Source organism: Coccinella septempunctata, chromosome 9 (genome assembly GCF_907165205.1).
Source record: "Coccinella septempunctata chromosome 9, icCocSept1.1, whole genome shotgun sequence".
Lineage (NCBI taxonomy): Eukaryota > Metazoa > Arthropoda > Insecta > Coleoptera > Coccinellidae > Coccinella > Coccinella septempunctata.
Window position 1 is genome coordinate 19,421,454 of NC_058197.1, and position 26,134 is coordinate 19,447,587.

The 26,134-nt window shown below is 37.1% G+C and overlaps 8 protein-coding genes across 9 annotated transcripts; 5 read left to right on the forward strand and 3 right to left on the reverse strand.

The window, feature by feature from the left end:
- Window positions 1-3,638: 3,638 nt before the first annotated feature.
- On the forward strand, window positions 3,639-8,802 carry LOC123319826. Its single transcript, XM_044906783.1, has one exon. The coding sequence runs from the start codon at window positions 3,727-3,729 to the stop codon at window positions 8,710-8,712; it is 4,986 nt and encodes a 1,661-aa protein (XP_044762718.1). The 5' UTR covers window positions 3,639-3,726; the 3' UTR covers window positions 8,713-8,802.
- LOC123319832 (iron-sulfur cluster co-chaperone protein HscB) lies at window positions 8,793-9,725 on the reverse strand. The gene is made up of 3 exons (XM_044906794.1): window positions 9,316-9,725; window positions 9,076-9,259; window positions 8,793-9,024 (listed from the first exon to the last, which is right to left on the reverse strand). The coding sequence occupies exons 1-3, from the start codon at window positions 9,645-9,647 to the stop codon at window positions 8,818-8,820; spliced, it is 723 nt and encodes a 240-aa protein (XP_044762729.1). The 5' UTR covers window positions 9,648-9,725; the 3' UTR covers window positions 8,793-8,817.
- A 504-nt stretch (window positions 9,726-10,229) lies between these two features.
- On the forward strand, window positions 10,230-12,296 carry LOC123319829 (N-acetylglucosamine-6-sulfatase-like). Of its 2 annotated transcripts, XM_044906789.1 has the most exons (8): window positions 10,230-10,488; window positions 10,541-10,600; window positions 10,653-10,859; window positions 10,910-11,062; window positions 11,117-11,284; window positions 11,336-11,839; window positions 11,908-12,024; window positions 12,073-12,296. In XM_044906789.1, the coding sequence occupies exons 1-8, from the start codon at window positions 10,366-10,368 to the stop codon at window positions 12,214-12,216; spliced, it is 1,476 nt and encodes a 491-aa protein (XP_044762724.1). In that variant the 5' UTR covers window positions 10,230-10,365; the 3' UTR covers window positions 12,217-12,296. The 2 variants fall into 2 exon arrangements, with proteins under 2 accessions (XP_044762724.1, XP_044762725.1); XM_044906790.1 differs by lacking the exons at window positions 10,541-10,600; window positions 10,653-10,859.
- Window positions 12,297-12,395: 99 nt separating this feature from the next.
- LOC123319835 (macrophage migration inhibitory factor homolog) lies at window positions 12,396-13,036 on the forward strand. The gene is made up of 3 exons (XM_044906796.1): window positions 12,396-12,632; window positions 12,686-12,858; window positions 12,912-13,036. Exons 1-3 carry the CDS (start codon window positions 12,525-12,527, stop codon window positions 12,991-12,993), a joined length of 363 nt encoding a protein of 120 aa, XP_044762731.1. The 5' UTR covers window positions 12,396-12,524; the 3' UTR covers window positions 12,994-13,036.
- Window positions 13,037-13,161: 125 nt separating this feature from the next.
- Window positions 13,162-16,528, reverse strand: LOC123321149 (chromobox protein homolog 1-like). The gene is made up of 4 exons (XM_044908653.1): window positions 16,006-16,528; window positions 15,798-15,953; window positions 14,450-14,827; window positions 13,162-14,392 (listed from the first exon to the last, which is right to left on the reverse strand). The coding sequence occupies exons 1-4, from the start codon at window positions 16,328-16,330 to the stop codon at window positions 14,235-14,237; spliced, it is 1,017 nt and encodes a 338-aa protein (XP_044764588.1). The 5' UTR covers window positions 16,331-16,528; the 3' UTR covers window positions 13,162-14,234.
- A 396-nt stretch (window positions 16,529-16,924) lies between these two features.
- On the forward strand, window positions 16,925-18,388 carry LOC123319836 (gamma-aminobutyric acid receptor-associated protein). Its single transcript, XM_044906797.1, has 3 exons — window positions 16,925-17,115; window positions 17,510-17,707; window positions 17,795-18,388. Exons 1-3 carry the CDS (start codon window positions 17,026-17,028, stop codon window positions 17,864-17,866), a joined length of 360 nt encoding a protein of 119 aa, XP_044762732.1. The 5' UTR covers window positions 16,925-17,025; the 3' UTR covers window positions 17,867-18,388.
- A 109-nt stretch (window positions 18,389-18,497) lies between these two features.
- LOC123319830 (50S ribosomal protein L1) lies at window positions 18,498-19,614 on the reverse strand. Its single transcript, XM_044906791.1, has one exon. It carries the CDS (start codon window positions 19,566-19,568, stop codon window positions 18,537-18,539), a length of 1,032 nt encoding a protein of 343 aa, XP_044762726.1. The 5' UTR covers window positions 19,569-19,614; the 3' UTR covers window positions 18,498-18,536.
- A 122-nt stretch (window positions 19,615-19,736) lies between these two features.
- Window positions 19,737-20,654, forward strand: LOC123319833 (ubiquitin-fold modifier-conjugating enzyme 1). The gene is made up of 4 exons (XM_044906795.1): window positions 19,737-19,922; window positions 19,981-20,112; window positions 20,177-20,344; window positions 20,404-20,654. Exons 1-4 carry the CDS (start codon window positions 19,800-19,802, stop codon window positions 20,482-20,484), a joined length of 504 nt encoding a protein of 167 aa, XP_044762730.1. The 5' UTR covers window positions 19,737-19,799; the 3' UTR covers window positions 20,485-20,654.
- The last annotated feature ends 5,480 nt before the right edge of the window (window positions 20,655-26,134 follow it).

Genomic DNA, 26,134 nt, shown 5'->3' on the forward strand with positions numbered 1-26,134 from the left:
CAGGTACAACTGTCCCTGAAATCTACCAAAATTTTCGAACGAAACACTGCTGCAAATTACGTTCTGCTCCAGAAGTTCCATTTATAAATCAAAGATCATGTCATATGTCATTGATATCTTCGTCCCATAGAGTAAATCAAGAGGTGTTTTCTTCTGTGCTCAGTCCCTCAGTCGACAACTCCATCATTTCTCTCGAAAACGTCCGTTCGGCAAGGAAAAACACCTCACTTTTTGGAGCGACCCTGTATACCGAATTCACGGTCGTTCAGATCATAATTTCAGGACGTCGCTAGATAATCCGCATCGATCTACACCTCTAACTACCGGTACCAACGAATTAATAATCGATGAGACCATTTTTTTTTCGATTTTACGCAACACCTGGTTCGCCGGTACCCGATGGGGTGATTGCTCAAGGTCGCCGTACGATTCAATTAACGATTTTTTATCGAGCGTAGCGCGACCGATCTTCCGTGATGATTTTAATTAGGTGGAAACCCGATAACGTACCGAATGACATCACAATTATTAATTTTTCCCGATCCGATACCGAAGATCGCGATTGTACGTTGGCCAAACTGCTTCGTAGGCCAATCAGCGCGCCCCGGAGGTCAGGGGGAGCCTCCCCATTGGCCGGTCGCGATGACGTATGCCCAATTGCCAACCTAAACGTCAAAAATTCGCCCTTGTCTCTCCTATTGTACTTCCGGAGCTCTGGGAACGTTCGATACGACCGCAATTGAGATAAATCCGATCGGAAACAAAGTGAATTTCTTCATTAGCTTTCCTCTATCCGCTGGTACGAATCGTTGAACCTAAGAAAGCGACAATACTTTCGATTTCAAAGCCTCCAAGCGTTCACCTTTTTAGCGTTATGCGTACGGAGTTGTAACATGTTACATTGATGATGATGGGTTGTTGTTACTGCACAGCACATAGGCGTGCTACGTTTTCTAGGCGACGGGTTGTCGACCTCGGGCAGAAATTAGAATTATACGCGGAGGTCGATCGAGATAACGAAATCTACAAGATTCGACCGTGCTATTTCGTAAGCCAACCGAAAAAAAAACGACGAGGATGCATGCATGCAATATCTGATAGCCGGTTTTGGCCTACGATTTTTAATAACCCACCTCCGAGTCTCGATGCCCTTCATGTTAGGTTAGATTTGGGTTAGGTTAGGTTAGATCTAGGTTACCAAGTTCCTTTCTTATCAAATTTATTCAGATTATTGTTCATATTCCCCATTCGCTGAAAATAAAATGATAAACGTTTCATATATCGAAATATTGATTCAAAAACACGAATGTAATGACGGCCCATAACCTATAGAATGCAACAACTTTAAATTGAAAGCTTCAGAATCAGTGTTTTTTTTTTTTGTATAATGCATATCGTAATTCAACAAATTAATCGTTATGAAATGTTTTTTCGTAAGGTAGAATACCCCAAATATCGTGTCTGACAAGTTATTTCCCAACATGACATAATATTTGCCATGTATATATATATGTATATAGCAATGTCCGATTGCGAAAATAACAAATTCACCAATTCGGGTTCGTTGATTGCGTAATATAAATCATTTTTAATAACGAAACTTTTAATCGTACTTCTAATAATTGAATATCAAAAAAAGTAGGTAAAACTTCATTTTTTAGTTTCGAAAATGCGATACACGTGTCATAAACGGCTCGAAACTGAAGAACAATCGTTTCCTGCGTCTTACATCGACTTTAATGGAGAATTAAACGGTGGAAAACGCGTCTTTCGATGAAAATCAGTCGTAACTTATAATTTTCTGAGCGACCAAACCGTTATAGCGCACGAAAAAATTGTGTCTACCTGTATGTTCGTTTTCGAATCCGGTTTGTATGAATTATGCCACTTTAATCGGTTAATTCAAGACTGATGTTTCCACATTTTTTTCAACAGCGAAGTTAGCACGATAATGGCGTTCATTATCTTTTTATGTAACATTGTAGGACATGGTAAATTGATATTAGGTAACAACCAACACGACATCACCACAGAGGAATCGCAATTTTTCACGAAAATTCGCATATAAACCAAAGTAAATTGTACCAATATAATATTTTCCGCGATCATTATACTTTTTCCCTAACAAAATTTAAATTTTTCATCATCAACACCAAATTGTATAACTATTACCTAATCCAGAAAAATGTAAACTCGATTCATATTTTGTAGTACATAATCTCTCATCAATAATTCACCCTGTATATCACTTCAAAAGCGAGCTTAACGCCCTCTGTTATTCACACAACGAACAGAAGCCAGAGATATATCTCTGACAGAAGACAAAACTGCACAAGAGCAGTTTTCTTCTTTCAACGGAAATAACCGTGATCAACGCAGAGAAGAAGAAAATCAATTTCGATGCTCAAGTTCTCAACCTCCTCTATGGTTCAAATTGACCTGTCAAAACCTTAGTGATGGGCAATAACGTTATTTTTCACTAACGGTTATCAACCGTTATGTTTTTTTTTTAATAACGGTTGTTGATAACAGGTGAATACGTTATTTGCTCTGAAAACCGATAACATCTTCAAGGTTTGTCGATTAAAGGGTTTTCTCTACGAATTTAGGGTGTGAACGAGTCACGACTGAGTTGGAAATTTTTGATGATAATTTTTGTGGATGTTTACTTCTTTCATTCATCTTAATGTTACATTAATGTGAAAAAAATTTACTTTTTTCTAAACCAGTGAAATACTTCGCAACTGATGAAAAATATTAGAGTATTCAATGTGATCCCCAATATTTAAATAATCATTTTTCATTTGTTTTTTTCATCTGGATACTCTTATTACCCATTCGTCCTATTCCAAGTTCGATTTATTAATTCTATATAGACAATAAAATAGTACGCTAATATCGGCTAATATCTGCGGTGAGTGCTCCTCCCGATATTTTATCCAATCTCATCACTTCGATGTGAACAACATAATGTACCAATAACAGCCTCCCATCCGCCCGCTAACGTAACAGAACCATCAACCGAGATCGAGAGTCGAGAATATGGCCAACGTTATCAGTTTGAAAAGTGTAAACTGTTAATAAACGCCAACAAACGATCTAACTAACCGCCAACAAGTCCAATGTCGCCGACTGTTATATGAGAAACGGTTTAACTAAACAATAACCGCCAGAAACAATCTCTCTGCTAAACTCTATCAATGGCATCAACGCCAACGTCGTCGACAGTTATATGATAAACGGTCTAACTAAACGCCATCAACGCTAACGTCGCCGACTGTTATATCAGAAACGGTCTAAATAAACGGCTTTTTCAACGCCAACGTCGCCGACAGTTATATGATAAACGGTCTAACTAAACGCCATCAACGCTAACGTCGCCGACTGTTATATCAGAAACGGTCTGAATAAACGGCTTTTTCAACGCCAACGTCGACGACTGTTATATCAGAAGCGGTCTAAATAAACGGCTTCTTCAACGCCGACTGTTATTCATTCGATTTGAGACTTCATGTTTCGCGCACACGTTACTGCGCAACCTGTTATTGTTCAGGACATATAACGGTTAGTTATTGCTTTTTTCGAATAACCGTTGTTAAATAACAGGTTAGAGAATAACGCCCCAACCCTACAAAACCTAACCTAGGATTTCCACGACAAAATACGATCCCGGCAAATTGAAATTCAAATGCTAAACTCGGGGATCGTTCATGAAACAGACTGAAAATGTTCATATTCGAAAAGATAGACACGGTTCCTTTCTGGAAAAAGATCTACCAGACGGCTAGCGGGTACAGCCCCTCCGTTACCAGCGATATAGTCGAGGAAATACTGAAGGTGTCCAGTACGGAACTGAAAGGGGCCTATTCCATCTACAAGAGCTACACGGAGGAAGGTTTTCAAAAATGGGAGAAGGGTATAACGGAAGAAGACACAGATTTGATCGTGTTCATCAAACGACTGTGCAAAAGTCTGAATTTGGAACCTATGGTGGCTCTCCCGATCTTTTTCAACTATTTAATGTTCGAGTACTATGGAAAGATCGACGACATCAAGAATCTTATACTGTACGAGCACAGCGTTCTCAGTTTACTCGAGAATATATGGCATTTTTACACCTCCGAAAGAATGTACTACGTTAAAACCTTAAAACACATATTCGAAAGCGCCTTGAACCGAAAGAGCCCTTTCAAAGACGAATACGTCAAGTTTATCGGCACCCTGAACATAACAGAATTCAGAAAAACACTCATAACCCAACTGAAATCGTTGATAAACGAAATTACAGAAGAAAGCTTGGAAAACAGTTTCGATAAAAGCATTTACGTCAATAGGAATAACAGAGAGCAACTTGAATTCATATTATTGATCATAATGACTATGGAATACAAGGAAATATCAGTTGCTGAATTCTCAGATTTATGTAACTGTTTTTTCTTACACAATTTCACAAGACAACCAGTATATTTCGACACAACCCTGTACGGAGATCCAGCAGATTTTAACGATGTGAAAACTGCTGAAATTGGAAGTTTCATCATCAGTATACACCAACTCTCAGATAAAATCAACGGATTGTCCAAAGACATCGAGATGTCCCTTAAAAACATACAGAACCAAGGCAACCATAAGATAGTACTTTTATCCTGGGTTTTCGGTAAATTGAAAGCATTGAAGGAAGAAGACATGGAATCGGCGAACATCTACGAAAATCTCCTGAGAATATTGATAGAAGGCCAGACTTTCATGTCCATCTACGAGTTTTTATCGACGAAACTCATGAGATCAGAAGTGAGATCCGCCAAACTGATCCAAGCAGCCTTTTTCAAGCTGTTGGACGAACTGTTGGTGGCGATGGAGAACAAAGAAAATCTGGTGAAAAACGAAGGTCTTATTTATTCCCTGTGTAGGTTGATGGAAGACCCAGACATAGCCGCGGAATGTACCACAGTCAAAGGTGGATTAGACATCGTAGTCATGGCCCAGTTCATCGATTTTCCATCCAGTTACAGACCCCTAACCAGGCTGTGCAAGGTGATGGTGAAGCATAGGGATTTACAGGAGGTCGTGCTGGCCAAATTGAACCGTTTACATTTGGAACATAGAGAATCGTACAACGATCACAAACCGCTGAACTATTTCCAGTTTTTGTATTCCATGGTTAAGGAAATAGGTGTGAAAGGTGGAGGATTGAGTGATGAGTTTTTAAAAGATATACTGATGGGATACGAACTGATCCACGAAATCGTGAAACATTACAAAGGTGACGTTAATGAGTGCGGTTTTCTGGACTGTCTGTCGGTGTTGGACAAACTGGTGGACGTTTACAGTTCCCAACAAGCCTACACCGGGTTCATGAAGATTTACTTCAAGATACAGACGGCCATGGTGCTGCATCAAGGTTGCAAGGTGCAGGTACGGTTTCAAGGCTTCCGAACCACCAAACAGTTCCTACCCAAACTGCTGACCCAAGAACGTATACCGGAGGCCTTGATGCAACGTCACATCATCGATTCGTCGCTGTTACCCATCTTACGTAAGGAAGAGTACGAGGAAGATCATTCCACCATCGAAACTTACCTCCGGCTCATACTGCATTGCGTTAGGGAGAACCTGGACTTGGAGACAGTTCAGATTCCTGGTGTCGTCTACATGACCACCTTCATCTTTCCCTTCCACAAGAACTGGCAGTACGGTGACCCTCAGGAACATGTGGAGATCTCGGTGTTGTGTCTGAGGATAATATTGGAGGTTTTGAACAGGAGGAAGGTGCAGGATGAGGACGTTTTGAAGCGGTTCGTGTTTTACTCCTTGCTCAAGTGTCCGCCGATGATGACGGTGTTTTTACAGTATTTAGTGCAGGAGAAGTTCCATTTACAAAGGGTCATGATGAACGAGGTGGATTGGATCAACGGTAAAACGCTGGATAACATCACCTTGTCCAAACTCCACCTGAGCATCTTCCTACGGTTGTTGAGCGAGTGTAACTTGAAGCCCAGCGATCCGGTTTTGAGACCAAACATCCAGACTGTCACCAAATGCGCTGCCTCTTTCATAACCAACGCTTTCAGTTCCTCCCTGGCCAATTTGGCCTGTCGTCTGTTGGAAAAGTTAAGCAGGGATCCCGACATCCCTATCCTGGCAGTACTCGAGATGGATTACACCCAAATCCAGTGTCTGTTCCTGGAGAAGCTTAGGGACCCATTAGAAGACGATATTTTCAAGATAACAGCGTTGGATTTCGTCAATACCTCGTTGTTGACTCAGAACGGTTTAACCGCCGCGTTTTTCAACGCAACAGACAGTTTGGACGAGAAGAAGAGTGTGACCGGAGACTCAGTTTGCGATTTTATGATCGATTATTTGCAAAACATCCAGAAGAGTCCGGATTACTTAACGAATCCCGTCCAGAAGAGTATACTTAGGGTGTTTTCCACATTGTGGTCAACCGGGAGGGAGAACCTGGTCAAGGACATTTACAGCTTGAAGAGCTTTTGGCCTCTGTTAACGGACCCCTTGTTCCATCCTAGAATCAAGGACCCGGAAGTCTACACCCACATAATGACGATAGCCACCATACACATAATGGAATTTCAGAAGAACGTCGATAAGAACCTCAAGCAGGTGTTGACGGATTTCTTCAAGAACGAAACGTTGATAAAGGAATGGATCGGTTACATCAAGTCTGTACTAAACACTTATATAGACGACGATCAATACAAGGAAGCCTCGAAATTCATTTTAGCCTGGAAGAAACTGGTGATCTCCATCAAGACTTACATACCCGAAGTCATCACATCGGACTCTGTCAAATGCAACCTGATCCACTCCTGTTTGAAGGGGATAATCTGGAATTTTTCTATAATGTTGAACAACGACATCTTAACAGATTTCTCGGACTTATTCCTGATCCTCATATTCACCTGGCCGGACAGCTACAAGTCGGAGATAGAGACCGTAGATCTATTGACGACAGTCCTACACACTTACGTCTCAAATTGCAAATTCCCATCGTGTCACAACCGTGAAGTCTTCCTGACCATCGCCCATAAGACCATCAAGGATTGCTGCGAACTGTTGCAGAGCAACCCTAGCCTACTGAACAACCTCTTGAAATCCATCGGGTTGATGTTGGATTCCGAATACAACAACTTATGTTCCAACCACGAAGATTTAACATCTAAGATCAGATCGATCATGTGTTGGGTGTTGGTGGCTCGCGTTGGGGACTCGGTTTTGTGTCTGAAAACCGTCAAACCCTTCTCGACGTTCTTCAAGTACCACCAGTACCTCACCAAGATGCTGGATTCCATCCGTCTGTTACTCAACGACGTCCACACGTTACCCATGGTCAAGATGCTGCTGAAGACCCTGATCCACTACGCGGAATCGGACATAGCCATGGATTTCCTGACGGAAAACTACACCGTCATCTACGACATCATCGAAAACGGAAAATCCATATTTCCCAACTCCAGCAAGGAAGAGCTACCGGTGAACCTCAAAGAGTTGTGGATCCTGTACGCGATGGTCATAAAACTGAACCACATCCTGCTGAACAAGTTCGGGGAGAAGGTGACGGAGTCGAACTTCACCTTTTTGAGCGTTTACGACCGGGTGATCTCGCAGATGATATGCCTGCCCGAGTATACGGTGGATAACAGGGCCCTGGACCTATCCTGCGAGACTCTGCTCTTCGTCGATAAAATGCTGGACTGGGCCGAGGTTTGGTCCATCAAGAGCATGGGTTCGTTCACTCTGATCGTCACGTCGATCAAGAGGGTCCTGAACTGTTGCATCTCCTCAGTTTTACGACCGGAAAACATCCATTTCTACAAGATAAACAAGCTGGGGAAATTAAACTTCGTTTACGAATCCGCCAATCATTTAATAGCCAAGGTGGTGAACAGGCTGTTGGAACTGTCCTGTCTGGCCTTCCGTTGCCTCATCAAGTGCAACCCTTCCATGGACCAATTATTCTCGGTGGAAAAACCAAAATGCGCCACCTATTTATTGGTGGAATACGATTTTACCATACCCAAATTCGACGTTCCTATCGGTGAAGATCTGACCTACGGAAGACTGCTGTGCATGATCTATTTCCTGTGCAAGACCCTAAACAAGGAGTTCTCCAAGACCCCCACAGCAGACTCCCCCAGCGTCCGATCCAAGGAGATCTTCAACACCGAGATAACGAAGGAGAAGAGCCTGGGGGAGATCTTCGGTAAGTTCACACTGTTCGATGAGGATTACATAGGTTTCATCGAGTATCCGAGGAGTTCCAATCACATCCTTCAACCGGTCAAACTTAGCGCTTTCTTGCACTACGGTGAACAGGTGAATTCTGAACCGTGGATCAAAGACATCTCCAAGGAAAAGGTACAGACGACTCTAGAGTATTTGATGTCTTTCCTAGCCGTTCAGGTGTTCTATCACATCTACACCTTGCAAAAACCTCAACTGCACTATTTCAAAAGAGAATTGTACTCGGAACTACAATTTTTCAATGAGTACGCGAAAAAATTGGCCACCGAAGAATACAACAAACAATCGTCCAAACGAAGGTCGGAACCTCAAAACACGGATGTCATCAATAGATTACTGATAGAATTATTGGATAATAATAAACTTAAAGATGTGGAAAAAGCGAGCGATAAATTTTTCCTACTGGGTATTTCCAAGTGGTTCATGAACATTTGTCAGTTATCTTAAAAAACCTGTATAATAAGCTTTTATTGTTAATGTAAAATTGAATATTTTTCTAAAAACGACTGTTTTAAAATAAAATAACGTCAAAAACAAGTTTTTAATGTAGAATCACTCTACAATACCCCTTTCGCGCATTAAATTGTTTATGTGGGCAGATATACTATTATAATATCTCAACTTTATGATACAATGCTTAACTTTACTCAAATTTTTCTCTTTGAAATATTTACTAATCTCTAACTCTAATTTCTCAGTAGTTTTTTTATTGGAACTATTGAGCTCTTTCAATTTTTCTGCATCAGACGCATTCTCGACCTAAAAACGATTCTATAACTGACTAGACAATCAATAAAACGATTTAAATACCTCTTCGTTTAATTCCATTATTTCCATCAGGAATTCAGGATCGTCTATTCTCTCATCTTCGCTGATTTTTTCCCCTTTCAAACACAGCAAATGAACGGCTCTCTTCAGAGGTGATTGTAAAACGTTATAAGCATTGTTGACCAACGAGGAAAAATCTGCGGAAATGTTTTTCTCTTCGACACTTCTACAATATAAAACCGTGTTGCCATCTTATCGGTCAGAGGTTTCAATTTTCCTCACCTATTGCTGAATTTGTCTGGATGTAGAAGACTTTGCATATGCCTATATTTGTCTCTCAATATGTCCAAGTCGATATCAAAATCTTCATTGTGCTGCAGTAACTTGAAGTAATTATGTTCGTCATCTGGACTCTGTATGATTTTACATTGCTGGCAAAATAATTCGTGTAAGTTTTGCCTTTCTATTCCGCATTTCCAACATTTGATGGGCTTTGTATGTTGTAATCGGTGAAGCACCCCTTGGCCATATACAGAAAGAACATTAATGTTAGGTGGTTTAGGGAAGCTACCCATTATTTTTGGGAATAGGAACGATTTCATTAGGTTGATCATTTTCCCTTTAAATTAAAAATCATCAATTATGTTATGAAAACATTCAAATTTCACTACTTAACCTTACATGTCAAAAAAAAATCACAGATTACAGAGTTTCTCTCAGAGATATAGAAGAAGATATCTCTGGTTTCTCTGTAATCTGTGAAAAAACATTGAACTCTAAGGGTGTGTTCATAAACTTACTCTGAGAGTAGAGTATGAGTATGGTTATGCTCAAAGAGCATACTCTGAGGAACTAAAAGTACGTTTGTGAACGCTTCGGGTAATCAGAGCTTACTCAGAGCTTGCTCTGAGTAAGTTTGTGAACGCAACCTATGGAGTTCAATGGAAAAAAATTATCGAGTTCTATGGTCTATGTTGACAACTGTGACATTTCTAACCTAACCTGTCATAAAAATCGTTATCGAAGAAACATTCCAATCGATATCAATTTTTAATCGAATTACACAAAAATCACACGAAATGGCAAAACAGGGCACCTTATCGTCTTTCTTCAAAGGATTATATTACGACGAATTTAAATGGTAAGAAGTTAACAGTTTCAGAATTCACGTATCGTACTAACCTCGGTATTTCCAGGTCAGTAGTAAAGAGCATTGGTGTTTTCGCACTCGGTGTTAGAATAGCACAGGAATGCATTGGAATGGAACTCCTTCCCGCCCAAAGTTGAAAAGTGTGAAATTGTTTTATAAATTTATCGAATTATAGTATTGTGATGTATTTCAAGTGTTTCATTTGGCTCGTTTTAACATGCTTGTGGAGGGTATCGTCCTTTCAAAGCATCCCAAATTTCATTTTGTTCCTAACTGACGATCAAGACATTGTTTTGAACAGCATGGTATGTATTTTGAAGCTTCTATTTGCTCATCTTGTACTTTGAATATTTATAGAAGTCCTTGCGTAAAGTACAGGAAGAAATTGTCAAAAACGGAGTCACTTTTGAGAATGCGGTGAGTTGTAAAGGGCTGCCTTTTACCCTATCACTTCACGTCAGTGTTTCAGTATGTGAATTCTCCAGTTTGCTGCCCTAGCAGAAGTTCTATATTAACAGGAAAGTATGCTCATAATATCAAAGTTTATAATAATTCGTTGAATGGAAACTGTTCAAGTTTCGATTGGCAAAGAAACTTTGAAAAGTACAGTATTGCCTCCTACTTGAAAAACACTAAAAATTATACAACATATTACGCAGGAAAATATTTGAATCGGGTAAATAATAATTAATTTTGAGTTCCACAAATGTTAATTGATTTTTTTAGTATGGAGACGTGGATGCTGGGGGGTTGAAACATGTCCCTGAAGGGTATGATTGGTGGCTTGGTTTAAAAGGAAATTCAAGGTACTACAATTATACCCTGTCGGTTAACGGAACTGCAAAATTCTACGATAAAGAATATTTAACAGACGTTATAGTGAGTAGCAAGTTTAGAATTAATATTCTTAACATTAGTTGGTGGTTATTGCAGACGACTTCAGCTTTGGATTTTATACGACTGAATCATGAGAAACCATTTTTCATGACATTAGCAACACCTGCATGCCATGCCCCGTTTACGGCAGCAAAGAGGCATTTACATGAATTTCCAAATGAAAAAGTTGTGAAAAATCCTTCTTTCAATTTTTCTTCCGATGAGGTAAGATTAATTTCACAATATTGAAATTAATGAACTCATATCCCTTTCTAGAAACATTGGATTGTAAAAATGCCACCCAAAAGTTTACCGACAAATATTTCGCGACTAGATGTTATCCAAAGAAAGAGATTACAAACTTTACTGGCTGTTGACGAAATGGTCAAAGATATAGTGGACGAACTGAAGAATTTGAATGTTTATTCAAATACTTACCTCATATTCACATCCGACAATGGATTTCACATAGGTCAATTTGGACAGCCATGGGATAAAAGGCAACCCTATGAATCCGATATAAAGGTTCCTTTTTTCATTAGTGGACCTGATGTACCTAAAAATAGGGTTTTAACAAATGTGATTACCGCTATTGATATTGCTCCCACTATTTTAGATCTAGCTGACATAACTGTACCTAAAGACATGGATGGAGTATCTCTCAAGAAAATGTTGAAACAATATGATAACTCCCAAAGATACATACTTATTGAATACTGGGGAGAAGGTAACATTGAAAGAATAGATCGTAATTGCCCCTGGAAAGACGGAAATTTAACAGTGAGCTACTAATTTAGATCTTGAATACAAAAACTGAATATTCGATTCAATTAATTCCGACCTTTCAGGAATGCAGTCAAAACAGTTGGTGTAAGTGTCAAGACTCCAGAAACAACACATATACCTGCGTTTTGCATTTGTCCGAGTCTACTCACTTCAAAATGTGCATTTTTTCTGACGATCTGGTATATTTGCCACATATCGTAATTCCACTATTTAATCATTCGTTTTAGGGTTTCGTGGAGGCATACGATTTGAGGAGCGACCCATTTGAATTACGAAATATTGCAGGCGATATAGACTTCGAGAAACGAGTCTTTTACAGAAATATACTGCATAAACTCACTTCTTGTGAGGGAAAAAGTTGTCGATTTTGACTCTTCCTACAGCATTAGTTTTTTTTTTATGCCATATTAGTACTTCCTAACGTTGGATAAATAAATAGTTTTTAAAACTCCAAGTTCTGTTCATTTCAAATTTGTAACACAGAAAAATATTCTACAATTCTGTGATGCTTCAACCAAAGAGTAACATCTCGTATTGTTGTTACTCTTTGACTAAACTTAACTCTGTGGACTAGCAAAAAACGACCTTGAAATCAGTTTTCATTTTCAATCAGGAATTTCCGTGAAAAACTGAAACCTAATACGTAACCATCCTAATTACCTAGTGATCTTTCTCGAAGATGCCTTACTTAAGAATCGAAACAAACATCCCTTCCGATAAAATTCCCAAAGACTTGCCGTCTAAACTGTGCAACATCGTAGCATCCTCCCTGGGAAAACCAATCGGCGTAAGTATGAGGCGTTTTCTAATTTCCCGGAGGGAAAATGGCTATTTTTCCAGTACTGCGTGGCCACGATCGTGGGGGACGTCAACATGTCTTGGGGCGGCACTAATGAACCGGCCGCCCAGGCCACCCTGATGAGCATCGGGGCCTTGGGAAGAAACGAAAATAAAAAACACTCCAAAGCCATTTTCGAGGCTGTTGGAAAAGAGCTGGGAGTGCCGAACGATAGGTCTGTTGCTATCCATAATCGGGTACTCGATTTTTACATCAATCTTTTTGCAGGATGTACATAACGTTCAGTAATGTTAAGAGCGAAGATGTAGGTTATAATGGCACAACTTTCCACGACATATTCGGAAGTTAAACGTTCATTGTTTACTCGTTATTGAATAAATTGGTGTGGATGATTTTCTGTTTTTTAATTTGTGCTTGAAGATGGAAATGGTTCACGTGTGGGAGGAAAAGTGATACACATATCCGATTCTTGGGAATAAATGGAGGGGAAGGAATATTTGGGACAGAAAATACAAAATTATGAAAAAAACATTTATTAAGTTATTATATATACAAAATACGTTTTATAAATACAAAGAAGCACTTGAATTATGTCACCTAGTCATTTGCAATTCGACAATCTCAACAACGAACTGTGTTTAGCATTTCAAGGTATGCCCCTTGTTATGACTACATGTTAACAATGGACTTGATAAAGTTTCTATTCGATAAACACAAGAAATGAACGATGAATCAGCTTGGAATAATATAATAAGCAATCAACTCTCATTGTTGAAAAGGGTTTTGATTGATAATTTATCGGTATCGTATTTATCCACTTGAATTCACATTGTTTTCAGTTAATAGGATGATTAAATTCAAGAACAAGATTGCATTCTCGCTACTTTCTTAATCGAATGGGAAAAATTACTCGTGAATCATTTAAAAGACGAATTTTCGTAGGTGACAGAATAAGTGACATTTTTGATTTTTCGAAATTAACTGATCTTTGAAATACTTACCGATAAACCAACAGTAAATTGAGTTCTTCAAGAAAATAATACGGAGTAAATTCAATTTCATATAAAGTTGATACATAAAAAAAAATTTCTTTTGCAAATAATATACCAGGATATGTCAATCTAAAAAGGAGTCTTCATTCCTTTAAAACTAGTCCAGACAGTTCAAATTCAACTCATCGAAAAAGTATCGTGCGCAAAAGAAAAAAGTCAATTCTAATTTGTATTAAAAATGAGAATTTCATGAATTCACATAAAATTTCAGCTATAGGATGTCAGGTTCTGATAGTTCCAGTCACAAAAATAATTGTAAAAACTACAAAATCAACAAAAGTTTTTAAAATAACAATATAAAGGAATCAAACGATCAATAACTGGATCAGAGATGTCTATTCACCTTGAAAACCTAACAAAACAAAAATCATTTCAAGTTATTGAAACCTCTACCCTGATATTCTTCATAAAAAATTTATACACTTTCACAGACCTCGATTTTCAAAAGATCATAACATCTCCTCCTTAAAGTTTGTATTATAGAAATCAACTTACTTATTTTTCTCTTAAAATCTAATTTGCACTTAAATACTACCGATTAATCTGCCTTAGTCTCATCAGTTGGTCCAGAGTGCCATGTCAAACGTTCTTCATAAAATTTTATAACTACTTGGGGACATTTAACGTTAGCTTGTTTGGCTGGAACTAAATCTGCTTCATCTGTACCAACCCATTTCATTAGAAACATGAGTTGACCTAAAACAAGAAATCAAAATAGAAATTTTGTTTGCATTATTCAGTTGGTGTCATTACCTGAACTGTCTGTAGCACCAATAATTTTTTCAGGTTGCAAACCTCTTTCAAAACCATGCTTCTTCTCATCGGTTTTCTTTTTTGGCACCTTAGCATCTGTAGGAGTTGGCGTGCTAGAACTTTTTCGTTTCTTCTCCCTCTCCTTATTTTTCTGGCCACGACTAGCCTCGAATGCTTGGATTAATTCAGGACAATCCAGGTTTTCCTCTGGCTCCCAAGTATTGTCCTTATCATCATACCCTATCCATTTGAGAAAATATTCCTTAACCCCTTTAGAATTGATCCTACTATCGAGAATTTTTTCCACAATGAATTCCTCGCCTTCTTTTTCCTCCGCCTCCACCGGAGCCGGACTGCTTGGTCTACTTTTGCTCATTGTTTACTGAAAAAACAAAAAATTAGATGTGCCGATCCGCTTACAGAATTTTTCTCAATGAAACGTGTTTGGTGCAAGGGAAATCAAATATTCCAAAAATGAAAGGTGCACAATTAAATGTAGAATAGCTGAAGGTGTACATACAATAAATTAAATAATGCTTACATATACTGTTGAAAGAATTTTCAAATCGAATATCAGAAAAGTAATAACAATGGCGTTCGATATATTTAGTCGGCCACAGAACTTTCTCAGACGCGGTGTTTATCACGGTAGATAAATAATGGCGGGAAAACAATTCAAATCTTCAATCTATGATATAAAATGATAATTGGAAACATATTATATAAATTTTCATTTAACAAATATTTCTGATTAATAGAATTCTAGGTTTCTGTTCATTTTTTGGATTTACTGTTAAGCATGCACAGAGAACCAGTTCTTCTTAATCTGTGCTCCCACGGCTTCTTTAGCTAAAAAATTCGAAAATATTTGAAATTATAAATTATCATTTGTTAATCAAACATAACTGTAGAAGAACTTTGCATATCAATAACACAGTTACGACAAATGTATTCTTAAGTAAAATAAACAAACTGACCTAATGGGGGTTGTCCGACTGAGAACTAAAACATGTGTAAAATAATGTTTTTATTGGTCAATAGACAAAACAAGAGCTTATTACATTAATCGAGAAACTAAATCCTTTTAAAATAGCATATAAATTTCAAAGAATCATTGTGTAAAAGTTATTTACATTCTAAACAAAAATTAGTGACCTAAAATACAGTTCAGGCGTTATATGAATATTTATGTTACAATTTTAAGTGCGGTTATCCTTTGATGAGATTCAAATTTAACAAAGTAAGTGATCAAATCCTTGTTCTTTCAATATACCATAAACTACCACATAGTGAAAAAACTGTAACATCAAAGGAAAACCACATAGATACAAAAGACTGAATAAAATTTATTTAGGTTTAGCCTCATCTGATGTGTTGGAATGCCAAGTGAGCCTCTCTTCGTAAAACTTTATGACCACTTGTGGACATCTCACATTGGCTAATTCAGATGGAACTAGATCCGCCTCATCGACTCCAGCCCACTTCATCAAAAACATAAGCTGGCCTGAAAGTAAAAGGTTTTAGATGAATTCAAAAGAATTTCTCGTTTAATTCACCTGAGCTATCTGTAGCCCCAATGATTTTTTCTGGTTCCAGCCCTCTCTCGAATCCATGTGATTTTTTGTCATCAGTTTTTCGCTTTTGAGACTTAGGACCATCGTTGCTCGATTGACTTCTTTTCTTTTTTGACCTTTCAGCCTCGAAGGCTTGAACAAGTTCTGGCTGAATATTTTTAGCTGGTTCCCAGGTATTGTCTGCATCACTGTATCCAATCCATTTTATAAGATATTCTTTATCACCACCGGAAATCGGTCGAACATCTACAATTTTTTCGACTTCATACTCTCCATCGACTTCATCCTTTTTGCCGGACTTGCTCATGGTGAATCACGCTAGTTTATGTAGAACTGGAAAGCGAACTGATTTGAAATTTCTCTGGAATAAATGCCCCACTTAATTTTATTATACTGATAAGTATAAGCACAACATTGGCATTGTTTGAAAACGTTAAACAATCCTGACAATTTATCACATAAATTTTAGGCTTCTGTATGCAAGACTACAAAACAAACAGTGATCATAGATTATCCATAAAATATTATGAATGGAGTGGTCTAACTGAAATATCGGAAAGGGTCGTTTGCTCGTTGTTATATATAATATTTAATGAAAATACATGAAATTTCATCAATAATAATTGAATAATATTACCCATAAATTGGAAATTTGTTTTTTATTTCATATTATATAATTAGATATTTCTATGCTTTTCACCACAATTATCAACTAAAATTCTTCAAAATAATTATTTCTGGAAATTATTGATGGTACATTATTACAAATTTTACAAACAAACTATAATTAATTTTGGTATTGAAAGCCAATGAGACATTCTTCGCAAACCATTCAGAAGTCAGAAAATCTGCAATTTAGTCACTGTTTTGACTAGCGATGCTTTCTGAATACGCGCAATCGATTGTTTTCTATCCGAGACAGGAGAAAGAAAAACAGATTGAAGGTGTTGACACGAAAATTTGTTAGAGACATCATACAATAAATTTCGGTGCTAAATCAAGATGAAGTTTCAATACAAGGAAGAACATCCCTTCGAGAAGAGGAAAGCCGAAGGAGAGAAGATCAGGAGGAAGTATCCCGACAGGGTTCCTGTAAGTATAAATTAAATACGCAGTTGTCACGATCTCAGAGACAAAGAACTCCACTTTTCGAGCTTTGTTGTTATTGTTCAAAATAATCCGTCGTCAGGTTCTCCGGTTGCGAAATAGTTCGCAAGGGTTGAATTTGTGTTTATTTATAAATGTCATCTGTTCCATTATTATTCAAGGTCACTGGCTCTGTGATTGAAATTCTTCATAATGCGCTACGTGATTCAGCATTTAACAATGAGTTTTGTTGAAAGCCAATTCGTGTTATCAGAAATTTAGGTTTCTTTAATTTAACGTAACATATTGGTTTTCATTGCTATTTCTGTATGAAATGTTATTTGTCTCTGAACCAGTTTTCTTATTGTTTTTGTTTTATCCCTCTTAATTTTTTTAATAGGTTATTGTGGAGAAGGCTCCAAAAGCAAGAATAGGGGATTTGGATAAGAAGAAGTACTTGGTTCCCTCTGATCTGACTGTTGGTCAATTCTATTTCTTGATCAGAAAGAGAATTCACCTCAGAGCAGAGGATGCTTTATTTTTCTTTGTCAATAACGTGATCCCACCAACCTCTGCCACAATGGGCTCCCTCTATCAGGTAATTTTTGCGTCTCTGTATAATTTTCTCTAGTAAGGAATGATTTTTGTCTGGATTTTGCTTTATCAGAAAAACTTTTGTTTTTAGGAGCACCATGAAGAGGATTTCTTCTTGTATATTGCCTATTCTGATGAGAATGTCTACGGATCAGAAAATTGAAGATATCATAAAACTAAATGTAATATTCTATTGATAAACACAATAACAATATATTTAACTTGAGGCAAATCGATAGTATTTTAATATAATTGATGATTTTGCAACTAGAGGTTTGAGGTTACAAGGGTATTATCGATTTTTTTTTTATTTCAGGACATTATTGATGATTCTGTGTATATTTTTTGTACAATCTAATACTTTTATTTTCTATATTGTTTAGTGTTTATTTAGGAGATGTACATTTCGAAATTTTCGGTGAGATGATGCACATATTATTATTTCCCTGTAGCATTTAATAATGAATGTCAAAAAAAAAAAAACTAAAAGGGAAAAAGCTTTTTGTGTACATGTTTAATTTCACCTTGCATTGAGAGCAAATGGATAGTTTAATGGTTAGTTTTTAGGAACTCACGCCCATTTTCAGTCATTCACTTTCATCTTCAAAAGAATACTTAGTTCATAGGTAAACCTTGAATATTGTGATCTTTTATTAAAAATGAAATAAAAATATTATAGACACAAGATTTGAATTCATTATTTCATTCTTTACTTCTTGTGGAGTTATTTTATTATTTGTAACTTCACTCAACCTTGATGAAAAGTGAAAACTACTTTCCATATGAAAACTAAATTTTACCTGATACAACTTTTATTCAGTGTACAACCAAAATTAAAGAACTACACTTTGGTCAACCTCCTCAACTTCCTTCTCTTCTCCAACTTCTTTTTCTGTTTTTGGCAAATAAAGGTTAAAGTCTACTTTGAATATTTCAGGGGAGGGAGCACTCTTGATGAGCGTCCTAAGAATAAAATCTCCAGCCCTTTTAGGTTTCATAGTCATAACATCATTGACCAATGATCCAAAATTTTCTTCTAAATGCTTCGCATCCATATCTAAAGTTCCTATCGGGGCTTCAATCACACCGAAATCCTTCTCAAATTCATCCTTGACTGCTTTATAATTGACACCGTGCATGTACCGTTCAACTACTTCATCCAAATTGACATCGATTGTGCCTAATTTGTACGAGGGATACTTTTTCTTCATCAAACCCCTCAATGAACTAAGTTCATGTAAAATGTCCGGATGTGAAACGACAAATTCAAAGTCTGTCAATACTACTTTACCATTCTGTATATTTTTTATTAAATCTACCCCTCCTGCTAACAGAGCCCCGGCCTCTTTTGCTGCTTCTTGAGCATCGATATCTTTAGCGAAAGCAACAATTGTTCTTTCTTCATTATGGGGAAAATGATGTTTGATACCGCAAATTCTGTTGAAATCTTCAACAAACTTGGTCTTTTTCTCTCCTTGCATGTACAGTTCAATAACAGCTTGTACCGTTGCGTTTGGCTGATTGTACATGTCAAGGTGATGTGTTTCGCTGATGCATCGAATGGCCTCTTCGAAAGGATACACTTTCCACTTGAAATATTTTGTGCAGTAAATTTCGTCTGTAGGTGTTCGCATCCAGGAGTCGTCTATCTTTCTGGACGGCCTACCTTTCATTAACGCTTCCCTATTCCTTTGGTTGTGTGGAATGAAACCAACCTTTTCCACAACAACTTTAACTTTTTTTTTGCTCTTCCTTTCTCGGGTACCTCGTCGGGCAGCATAATTTCGAGTTAACGTGAACTGCACTGGTTCCTTCCATGACTTTACAAGGGGTGAAATTAGAATCCTTTGAGATAACGATAACATTTTTTCGAATATTTTTAATTATTTAAGGTTAATTAATCAAGTATTCTATGTTCTGTGTTTTTTGTGGTGTGTTTACCATACTCTATGGGAACATAGAGTTCAATGACCATACTCTGTGTTCTGTGTTCTGTGGTAAGTAAATTTCTATGACTCCTCCACATGTTCAATTTTTCAAGGTCTTCGACTTCAACCTAAATAAATAACAATTTTTTTAGGAACCAAACCACCAACATGGTAGATGAGGGTACAAAGAAAACCCTAAGTAGCATCCCCTTACTGAAAACGAAAGCGGGTCCTAGGGATAAAGAACTATGGGTGGAACGGTTGAAAGAAGAATATCAGTCATTAATCAAGGTATGGGAATGTTCTCTAACATCTTCCATATGTCTTCATTTTCCTCTTTCCGTTCTAGTATGTACAAAATAACAAAGAAGCTGACAACGATTGGTTCAGATTAGAATCGAACAAAGAAGGAACTAGGTGGTTTGGAAAATGCTGGTATTTCCACGATCAACTGAAATATGAGTTTGATGTTGAGTTCGATGTGAGTTATTCTAAAAGAATCACTCTGTTTTATATCAAGATGATTAAACTCAATTTCATTCCAGATTCCAGTGATGTATCCTACGACCGCCCCTGAAATAGCTCTACCGGAATTAGATGGTAAAACGGTCAAGATGTACAGGGGTGGAAAGATTTGTTTGAGCGATCATTTTAAACCCTTATGGGCTAGGAACGTACCTAAGTTTGGTATTGGACATGCCATGGCCTTAGGTGTATGTATTTGTTGTCAGATTTCAGTTGGAATATTTTTTATTCATCGAGTATGTTTCAGTTGGGACCATGGTTGGCTGTGGAGTTACCCGACTTGATTTCAAAAGGTTTGGTTACTTATAAAGAGAAGACGGAGAAGTAACAGAACACTTTTTCATTCCAATGAACGATATTTTATACCGTGAAGCCGTTAATTTTACTCATGTATAGTTTATACAAACATTATGTAATTTATATTTTTCAATGGTTTGTTTAATTATTTTTCATAGGTGTGATTAAGGAGCATATTAAATAAATTTTGGCTCAAAACGAGGAAGTTTAAGTGAATATTGCTAAAATTATTGTCCAACTTTAATTTTACTTTTATCGGAGCATTATTTTTCCAGTATACATTTGTGTATGGAGGAAGACATTGGAAATAAGCATTATTTAATTTTGATTGGGTTGAAATTGATAATTTTGGGGAATATTAAAGTGAGACAATTTTTTTTCGTGATTTCATTGAATTTTTTTGGATGTTTTTGGATTTGGTATTTTCAATAAATGTTTAATTCTGAAAGTATCTTTTTCTGCTACAAGGACCCTTTCATATATTCCTATCAACTCTATCATCATCGTTATTAGATTATATAGAATGGTTTTATCGTTATCCTTCGATTTTTCCTGTAATTCCCGATGTACACGTCTTGGAAGAACATTTCCTCGAAATTTCACGTTTTTTTTTCAATCAAGGTCCTTTACCTCGGAAAAACTATTGAAAGAAAGCGACAAAGAAACAAATATCCATCTATAATGTGTGCTGATGACTATTTTAATACAGTATGACGTATCGCCTTGTATAAATTGCATGAATACGAAGATCTTGTTTTATCACAAGAATTTTCTTCACTTTTTTCTTGATTGCATATAACAAACAGTGTAATAATTAAAATTAAATTTTTGTTGACACAAAAGTAGACCATATTAGTTAGGAAAAACAGGTCACTGTCCAAAAAAACCATAAAAATAATCTGAGGAAGAAAAATCTTCATAAAACTTTTGCCAAGATAACTGCAGAGTATTTAAATAGGCAATATGAATCGTATAAATCATTAATATTTGTGTAGCAATAAAATAAGCAATGGGGTATTTTCCTAAAACTCAAAAAAAGAATTAAAATTTATTTTTGGAAACCATTTTCCATTGGTTAGTCACCACATAAAAGGTTCCACTCAAAATGTAGTAGGAAAAAAATATAGCCTTTGAAAAAAAATATGTGAGAGCTTGTGACGTAGAATGCCTTTACTAGAGTCTAGTAATTTTTGTGAATTCGACAACATCGGAACTGGTCAAGAGGACATTATATAGAACTTGGAACATAAATGCATTTATGTATTTATGTTCCAAGATACAGAATTATCTCTTCCTGAAACCGATGACAGTTTCTGACATTGTTTTAAACGTTCTTGTCAGATTGTTATAACTTGTGGAAATGGAGTCGAATTTTTTAAAAGCAAGCAGTGAAAATTTTCCACCTGTAAACTTTTTCATATTGATGACTTAAGGAACCTATAAAATATATCAGCAATGCCTTCTTTCATCAACAATAACAGCCCAAGGAAGATCGAATATTAACTGACAATAAACAACCATAGACTCAATAATATATTATCAAGTCTATGGAGATCAGAAAACATTGATGAGAGTCATTGATGGCAATACACAACCATAGACGCAATAATATATGGAGATCAGAAAATTTGATGAGAAACATTGATGAGTGTTCCAACGATGCCGGATTGTAAAAGTGACGTAGAATGTTTCTGGGAGAATGCCTCCGCGATGTGAATTTCCGTAATTAAAAACAGGCAAAATACAACTGTTAAAATAGAAAAAAAATACTTTTCCATATATTTGAGATATGAGGATTTCGTTGATATATATTTTGAAATTTAGGAAAATACCCCATTTAGCGTGTTATGATTCATTCTGACCGTTTTTAAAACGAGAGTAAGAAAAGGTAGATGACGATTTTCCCAAGAGCGACTTATGTAAATGCGAAAGATTAAAAAAAATGATAATTAACCGTTCAAATAGAGCGTTGTGGAGAGGACCCATGGGAACAGAAAGAACTCCGTTGAGACATCGAGATATGTCGAACAATGTGTTCTTTCACTTTTACTTTCCTCCGGAAAATTGGATATTTAACTTAAAGCCTCATTTCTACCCGGGTCACATCCTGCCTCTGAGTTATATATGGCATTGCGTTAGGTCGTGACCAATACCGTTTGACTGTTACTTCCCAGCAACGGTGAAAAACCTTATTGTACGAGGGGGGCTCAGAAATAACTCCTGAATATGTCAGGTATTCCATAACTAAAACTGGACCCTACTTTACTCTACTCTATTCTGTCTTTTCCTCATTTATTTCAAACTAGCTGTACTGCAGGATGAATTTCCCTGCTTACTCAACATAGAGTTGAATATAAATAAGGAAAAGATAAACGTGAAGTCAAGAGTTTTACACTCAAGTTCAAATTCGTTAGTTCTCGTCCATATCTGTGAGTTAAACGTGCGAATATCTGGTATATTGCGAATGCAATCGCTCCAAATATAGCAACTAATCGTGAAATACGAATAATAGCGACAAAATTAAAAAATTCTTTCACGCAACAGGGCAATGGCACTTGGTAAAAATCCGAAGATGCATTGATTATCTTCGTTTTACGGTTGGGTATTCTAAATAAGGCACAATAAAAGATGTTTCGCAATGATTTATCAGAGCAACAAGTATACCTGATTGAATTCCAATACGACTGGGTACCTATCTTATTATTGATGGATATATACGGGAATCTGGAAACTTATTTCGTAAGGTTCGGAGAATTGAAGAACTGGAATGCGATGTTTATTACTATAGACGATAAATAAGATGTATAAATGCAGTTGGTCTTATTATCTTCAGGACCCAGAGTCCATACACTGATGATGTCTCTGTGAATAGTGGGTAAACTGACTCTTACTTCGTTTCTTGGATTTAAAATTTATTTTCGTGTTCAATCTGGAGGATTGGTCATTTTTGCTGATGAAGAATATGAAATCCTGTACCCTTCAGAAAGATGATTAAATGGACCTATATAGGAGCTCCCTCTCCATAATATGAAATGTTTTTGAACAATTTCAGAGATGAAACTATTTCTTCATGTCCAATTAGAGGAGTTGGGTAAGCGAGCTCCTCCTCCTGTTTTGCATGAAGGGTCTTGTGAAATTGTCAAAAAGTTGAGAAGGAATTTAATTATCGGTTCTTTTGAGGAGAAATTGACCACGAGCCGTCAATTAAGTGGATGTTGTCTGTAATAACATCTTGGCCGCTCTCGATATGTCTTCTCTTATTTCGACGAACCTCAATTAGGGGAATTTCGGAATACACTCTGGCATTTTTCAGGTTGTGAAATCGAGTGTTGCTTCTTTAATTCATTGGTTTTGATGGAGGACTTTTCATCTGTATTTTTCATACCACAGATAGTGGAGTTTCAGATATCCGGAAGTTTGATATGAAAATAGGTATAGGTTTTCGAACACGCTGAATATATTGCGAGCAATTTCGAAAGCCTATCTCTCTTTGTTTAGATTTTCATCTTCGAAATGGCATTTTTCAAAAATTGCAATTATCAATCTGCGATATCTCCTGTTATATTCGTCTGATCCAATTGGGATTTCCGGTTATAAAATCAGCATTATCAAGGCTCCTACCCTAGCACAAAAACTCGATTTCGAAAATCTCGAAATTTTGGGTCGAAAATGAGCCAAGGGACTTTTAAATTGAAGACTTCTCTGTAATTTCTTCGGCAACAATTCATTGATTGAACCAACCAATTAAACCCTTCATTCCACCGCCAACTTCTTTCGTCACTCATCAACATTCCAAGATATTGATTATGAGAATCCAATAAAATTACAAATATCAATTTTATGGAGAGGTAAAATGTGTGTGCCATCATTTCGCAATGGCTAATTCCAATAGGAAACCGAAAAAACTTATTGCACATCTGTAATATTGCAATTTACTAGAAATTGAAAGGTCCAGAGGTGACTGAGGATGGCGAGAATGGACCTGGTGGGGCCAGTGGCGTGCGGAAAATCTAGATGGTCACTTTAAAATTGTTCACTTTCATCATTGGACTGTTATTTTAGGACTCGTACAAATATTTTAACTGTAGATTCTTGAGGTAAAAAAAAAAGTTTTTTGTCTTCACCATTTTTTCCGAATCGGCTCAGTTTAAAAGATACAGGCTGTTGAAACATCATAAGAAATGTTATTTTCAGTTCTATCTCACAAACGGTTTTATCGAATGAAATGAAATTCGGAATATAGTTTTTCATTTATTCGATGAATCTTTTTCGAACACAAGATATCACCCACGTCTTCCAGTTTTCTCATTATGGCCATTACGTACCATAAAAATACCAAAAATTCTAAGAACCCAACTCTTGAAACCAAGTTGGACGCTATCTAATCTGAATATTTGAACGTTTTGTTTAAACGTTCCACAGATGTGTAGTGTCACAGATTTAGCTGGGAAATTTTGTTTTTCTAGGGTTGATACTTTGGTGTTTCTTTTGACCTCAAGAATCTACTCCAAAAATGTTTGTACGAGTCAAAGATTCACACTGTATATCCACTTTTTGAGCAGTGTATAACTGAAAAAGTGCTGACATCAGTTGGTCATTAGTAAGCCCTTCAACTGTCAGACCAACTGCTACCTACGCCACTGAATGATCAACTACTCCCGCTGACCATATAACAGGATGAAATCTATCCATTCGTCAGGTTGTAGAGCGATAGATTCCACTCTCGTGAAAGTACAGAAGAGACCATACAACTCGTGACCTCTAGCCTTTGGCCATCGGCTCTATGGTCTCTTCGAAGCGAATTGGGCAATACGAGAAGGAGGCATAACTCTATGAAATAGTTACGGTGATAAATCTCAATATCGCAATATTGTAGCGACCGAGATTTTGAAAAATACGGTGGAATTTCGATGGCAATTGTACACGTTTTCCACAGAAGGCATAGACTGGCATAGAGCAATTCTAAAATCTTCTGTGGACCCAGCCCACAGACTAATTAAGGATTATACTAGTCTATGACCCAGCCATTCGTTGAATACGACTCGTGATACCTTTGTAATAGAGATCGTGTCCATATGAATTCATCAGAGAACATAAACGGCTTCACAACACATTCGTCGTCAAGTTGGCTATCGATTTCCCGAATTTGACGTTCGAAAAGTCAAAACTCAAAACGTCAACTGTCAGATTGTCATAGCTCACTCGATTTTGACGTTTTTCATCGCTAATCCTGCAGATTAACCATTGGCGATCTTCATTGAAGCATCTCGCGGAAGAATTGACCCATGATCTGTATAGACCTCGATTCGGAAGAATCGTGCGGAAAATAGACAAGCATGGCTCGACTTTTACTCTCTGCAGACGTCGACCCATCCATAGTCCACTGTAAACGGTCTCCTTATCGAGCCAGGAAGAGAGCCATTTACCGTTTTTTGCCTGTTCGTCTTCTCCGTTTTACTTTCACAATATATAGCTTGCGGTTTCCGATATCGCACTTTTCGGACTCGCCCTGTATATCGCGGATTCGGTAAAATAGGCTTCCGGCTTGGGTGGATTGTAAGGGATGAAACTGTTTACAAAATGAGCTGAAATATTTGATATTGAAGGGCATCTCGCACTGCAAAAATGAATCCTTTCCCAGAAGAAGAGGAAAATCCAGGGAGTCCTCTTCAAGTTACCAG

Excerpts from the sequence above, each read along its gene's own strand:
- LOC123319829 (XM_044906789.1), top strand. The coding sequence starts at position 10,366 with ATGTATTTCAAGTGTTTCATTTGGCTCGTTTTAACATGCTTGTGGAGG. Across the intron at positions 10,601-10,652 it reads GAGTCACTTTTGAGAATGCG|TATGTGAATTCTCCAGTTTG; the intron begins GTGAGTTGTAAA and ends TCAGTGTTTCAG. Across the intron at positions 11,285-11,335 it reads TCAATTTTTCTTCCGATGAG|AAACATTGGATTGTAAAAAT; the intron begins GTAAGATTAATT and ends ATCCCTTTCTAG.
- LOC123319836 (XM_044906797.1), top strand. The coding sequence starts at position 17,026 with ATGAAGTTTCAATACAAGGAAGAACATCCCTTCGAGAAGAGGAAAGCC. Across the intron at positions 17,116-17,509 it reads AGTATCCCGACAGGGTTCCT|GTTATTGTGGAGAAGGCTCC; the intron begins GTAAGTATAAAT and ends TTTTTTTAATAG. Across the intron at positions 17,708-17,794 it reads CAATGGGCTCCCTCTATCAG|GAGCACCATGAAGAGGATTT; the intron begins GTAATTTTTGCG and ends TTTTGTTTTTAG.
- LOC123319835 (XM_044906796.1), top strand. The coding sequence starts at position 12,525 with ATGCCTTACTTAAGAATCGAAACAAACATCCCTTCCGATAAAATTCCC. Across the intron at positions 12,633-12,685 it reads CCCTGGGAAAACCAATCGGC|TACTGCGTGGCCACGATCGT; the intron begins GTAAGTATGAGG and ends CTATTTTTCCAG. Across the intron at positions 12,859-12,911 it reads CTGGGAGTGCCGAACGATAG|GATGTACATAACGTTCAGTA; the intron begins GTCTGTTGCTAT and ends ATCTTTTTGCAG.
- LOC123319826 (XM_044906783.1), top strand. The coding sequence starts at position 3,727 with ATGTTCATATTCGAAAAGATAGACACGGTTCCTTTCTGGAAAAAGATC.
- LOC123319833 (XM_044906795.1), top strand. The coding sequence starts at position 19,800 with ATGGTAGATGAGGGTACAAAGAAAACCCTAAGTAGCATCCCCTTACTG. Across the intron at positions 20,113-20,176 it reads AGTTTGATGTTGAGTTCGAT|ATTCCAGTGATGTATCCTAC; the intron begins GTGAGTTATTCT and ends ATTTCATTCCAG. Across the intron at positions 20,345-20,403 it reads GACATGCCATGGCCTTAGGT|TTGGGACCATGGTTGGCTGT; the intron begins GTATGTATTTGT and ends AGTATGTTTCAG.
- LOC123319830 (XM_044906791.1), bottom strand. The coding sequence starts at position 19,568 with ATGTTATCGTTATCTCAAAGGATTCTAATTTCACCCCTTGTAAAGTCA.
- LOC123319832 (XM_044906794.1), bottom strand. The coding sequence starts at position 9,647 with ATGATCAACCTAATGAAATCGTTCCTATTCCCAAAAATAATGGGTAGC. Across the intron at positions 9,260-9,315 it reads CCAGACAAATTCAGCAATAG|AAGTGTCGAAGAGAAAAACA; the intron begins GTGAGGAAAATT and ends TTTATATTGTAG. Across the intron at positions 9,025-9,075 it reads TAATGGAATTAAACGAAGAG|GTCGAGAATGCGTCTGATGC; the intron begins GTATTTAAATCG and ends AATCGTTTTTAG.
- LOC123321149 (XM_044908653.1), bottom strand. The coding sequence starts at position 16,330 with ATGAGCAAGTCCGGCAAAAAGGATGAAGTCGATGGAGAGTATGAAGTC. Across the intron at positions 15,954-16,005 it reads TGGGGCTACAGATAGCTCAG|GCCAGCTTATGTTTTTGATG; the intron begins GTGAATTAAACG and ends TTTTACTTTCAG. Across the intron at positions 14,828-15,797 it reads AGATGAGGCTAAACCTAAAT|CAATGAGCAAAAGTAGACCA; the intron begins AAATTTTATTCA and ends TTTTTCAGTAAA.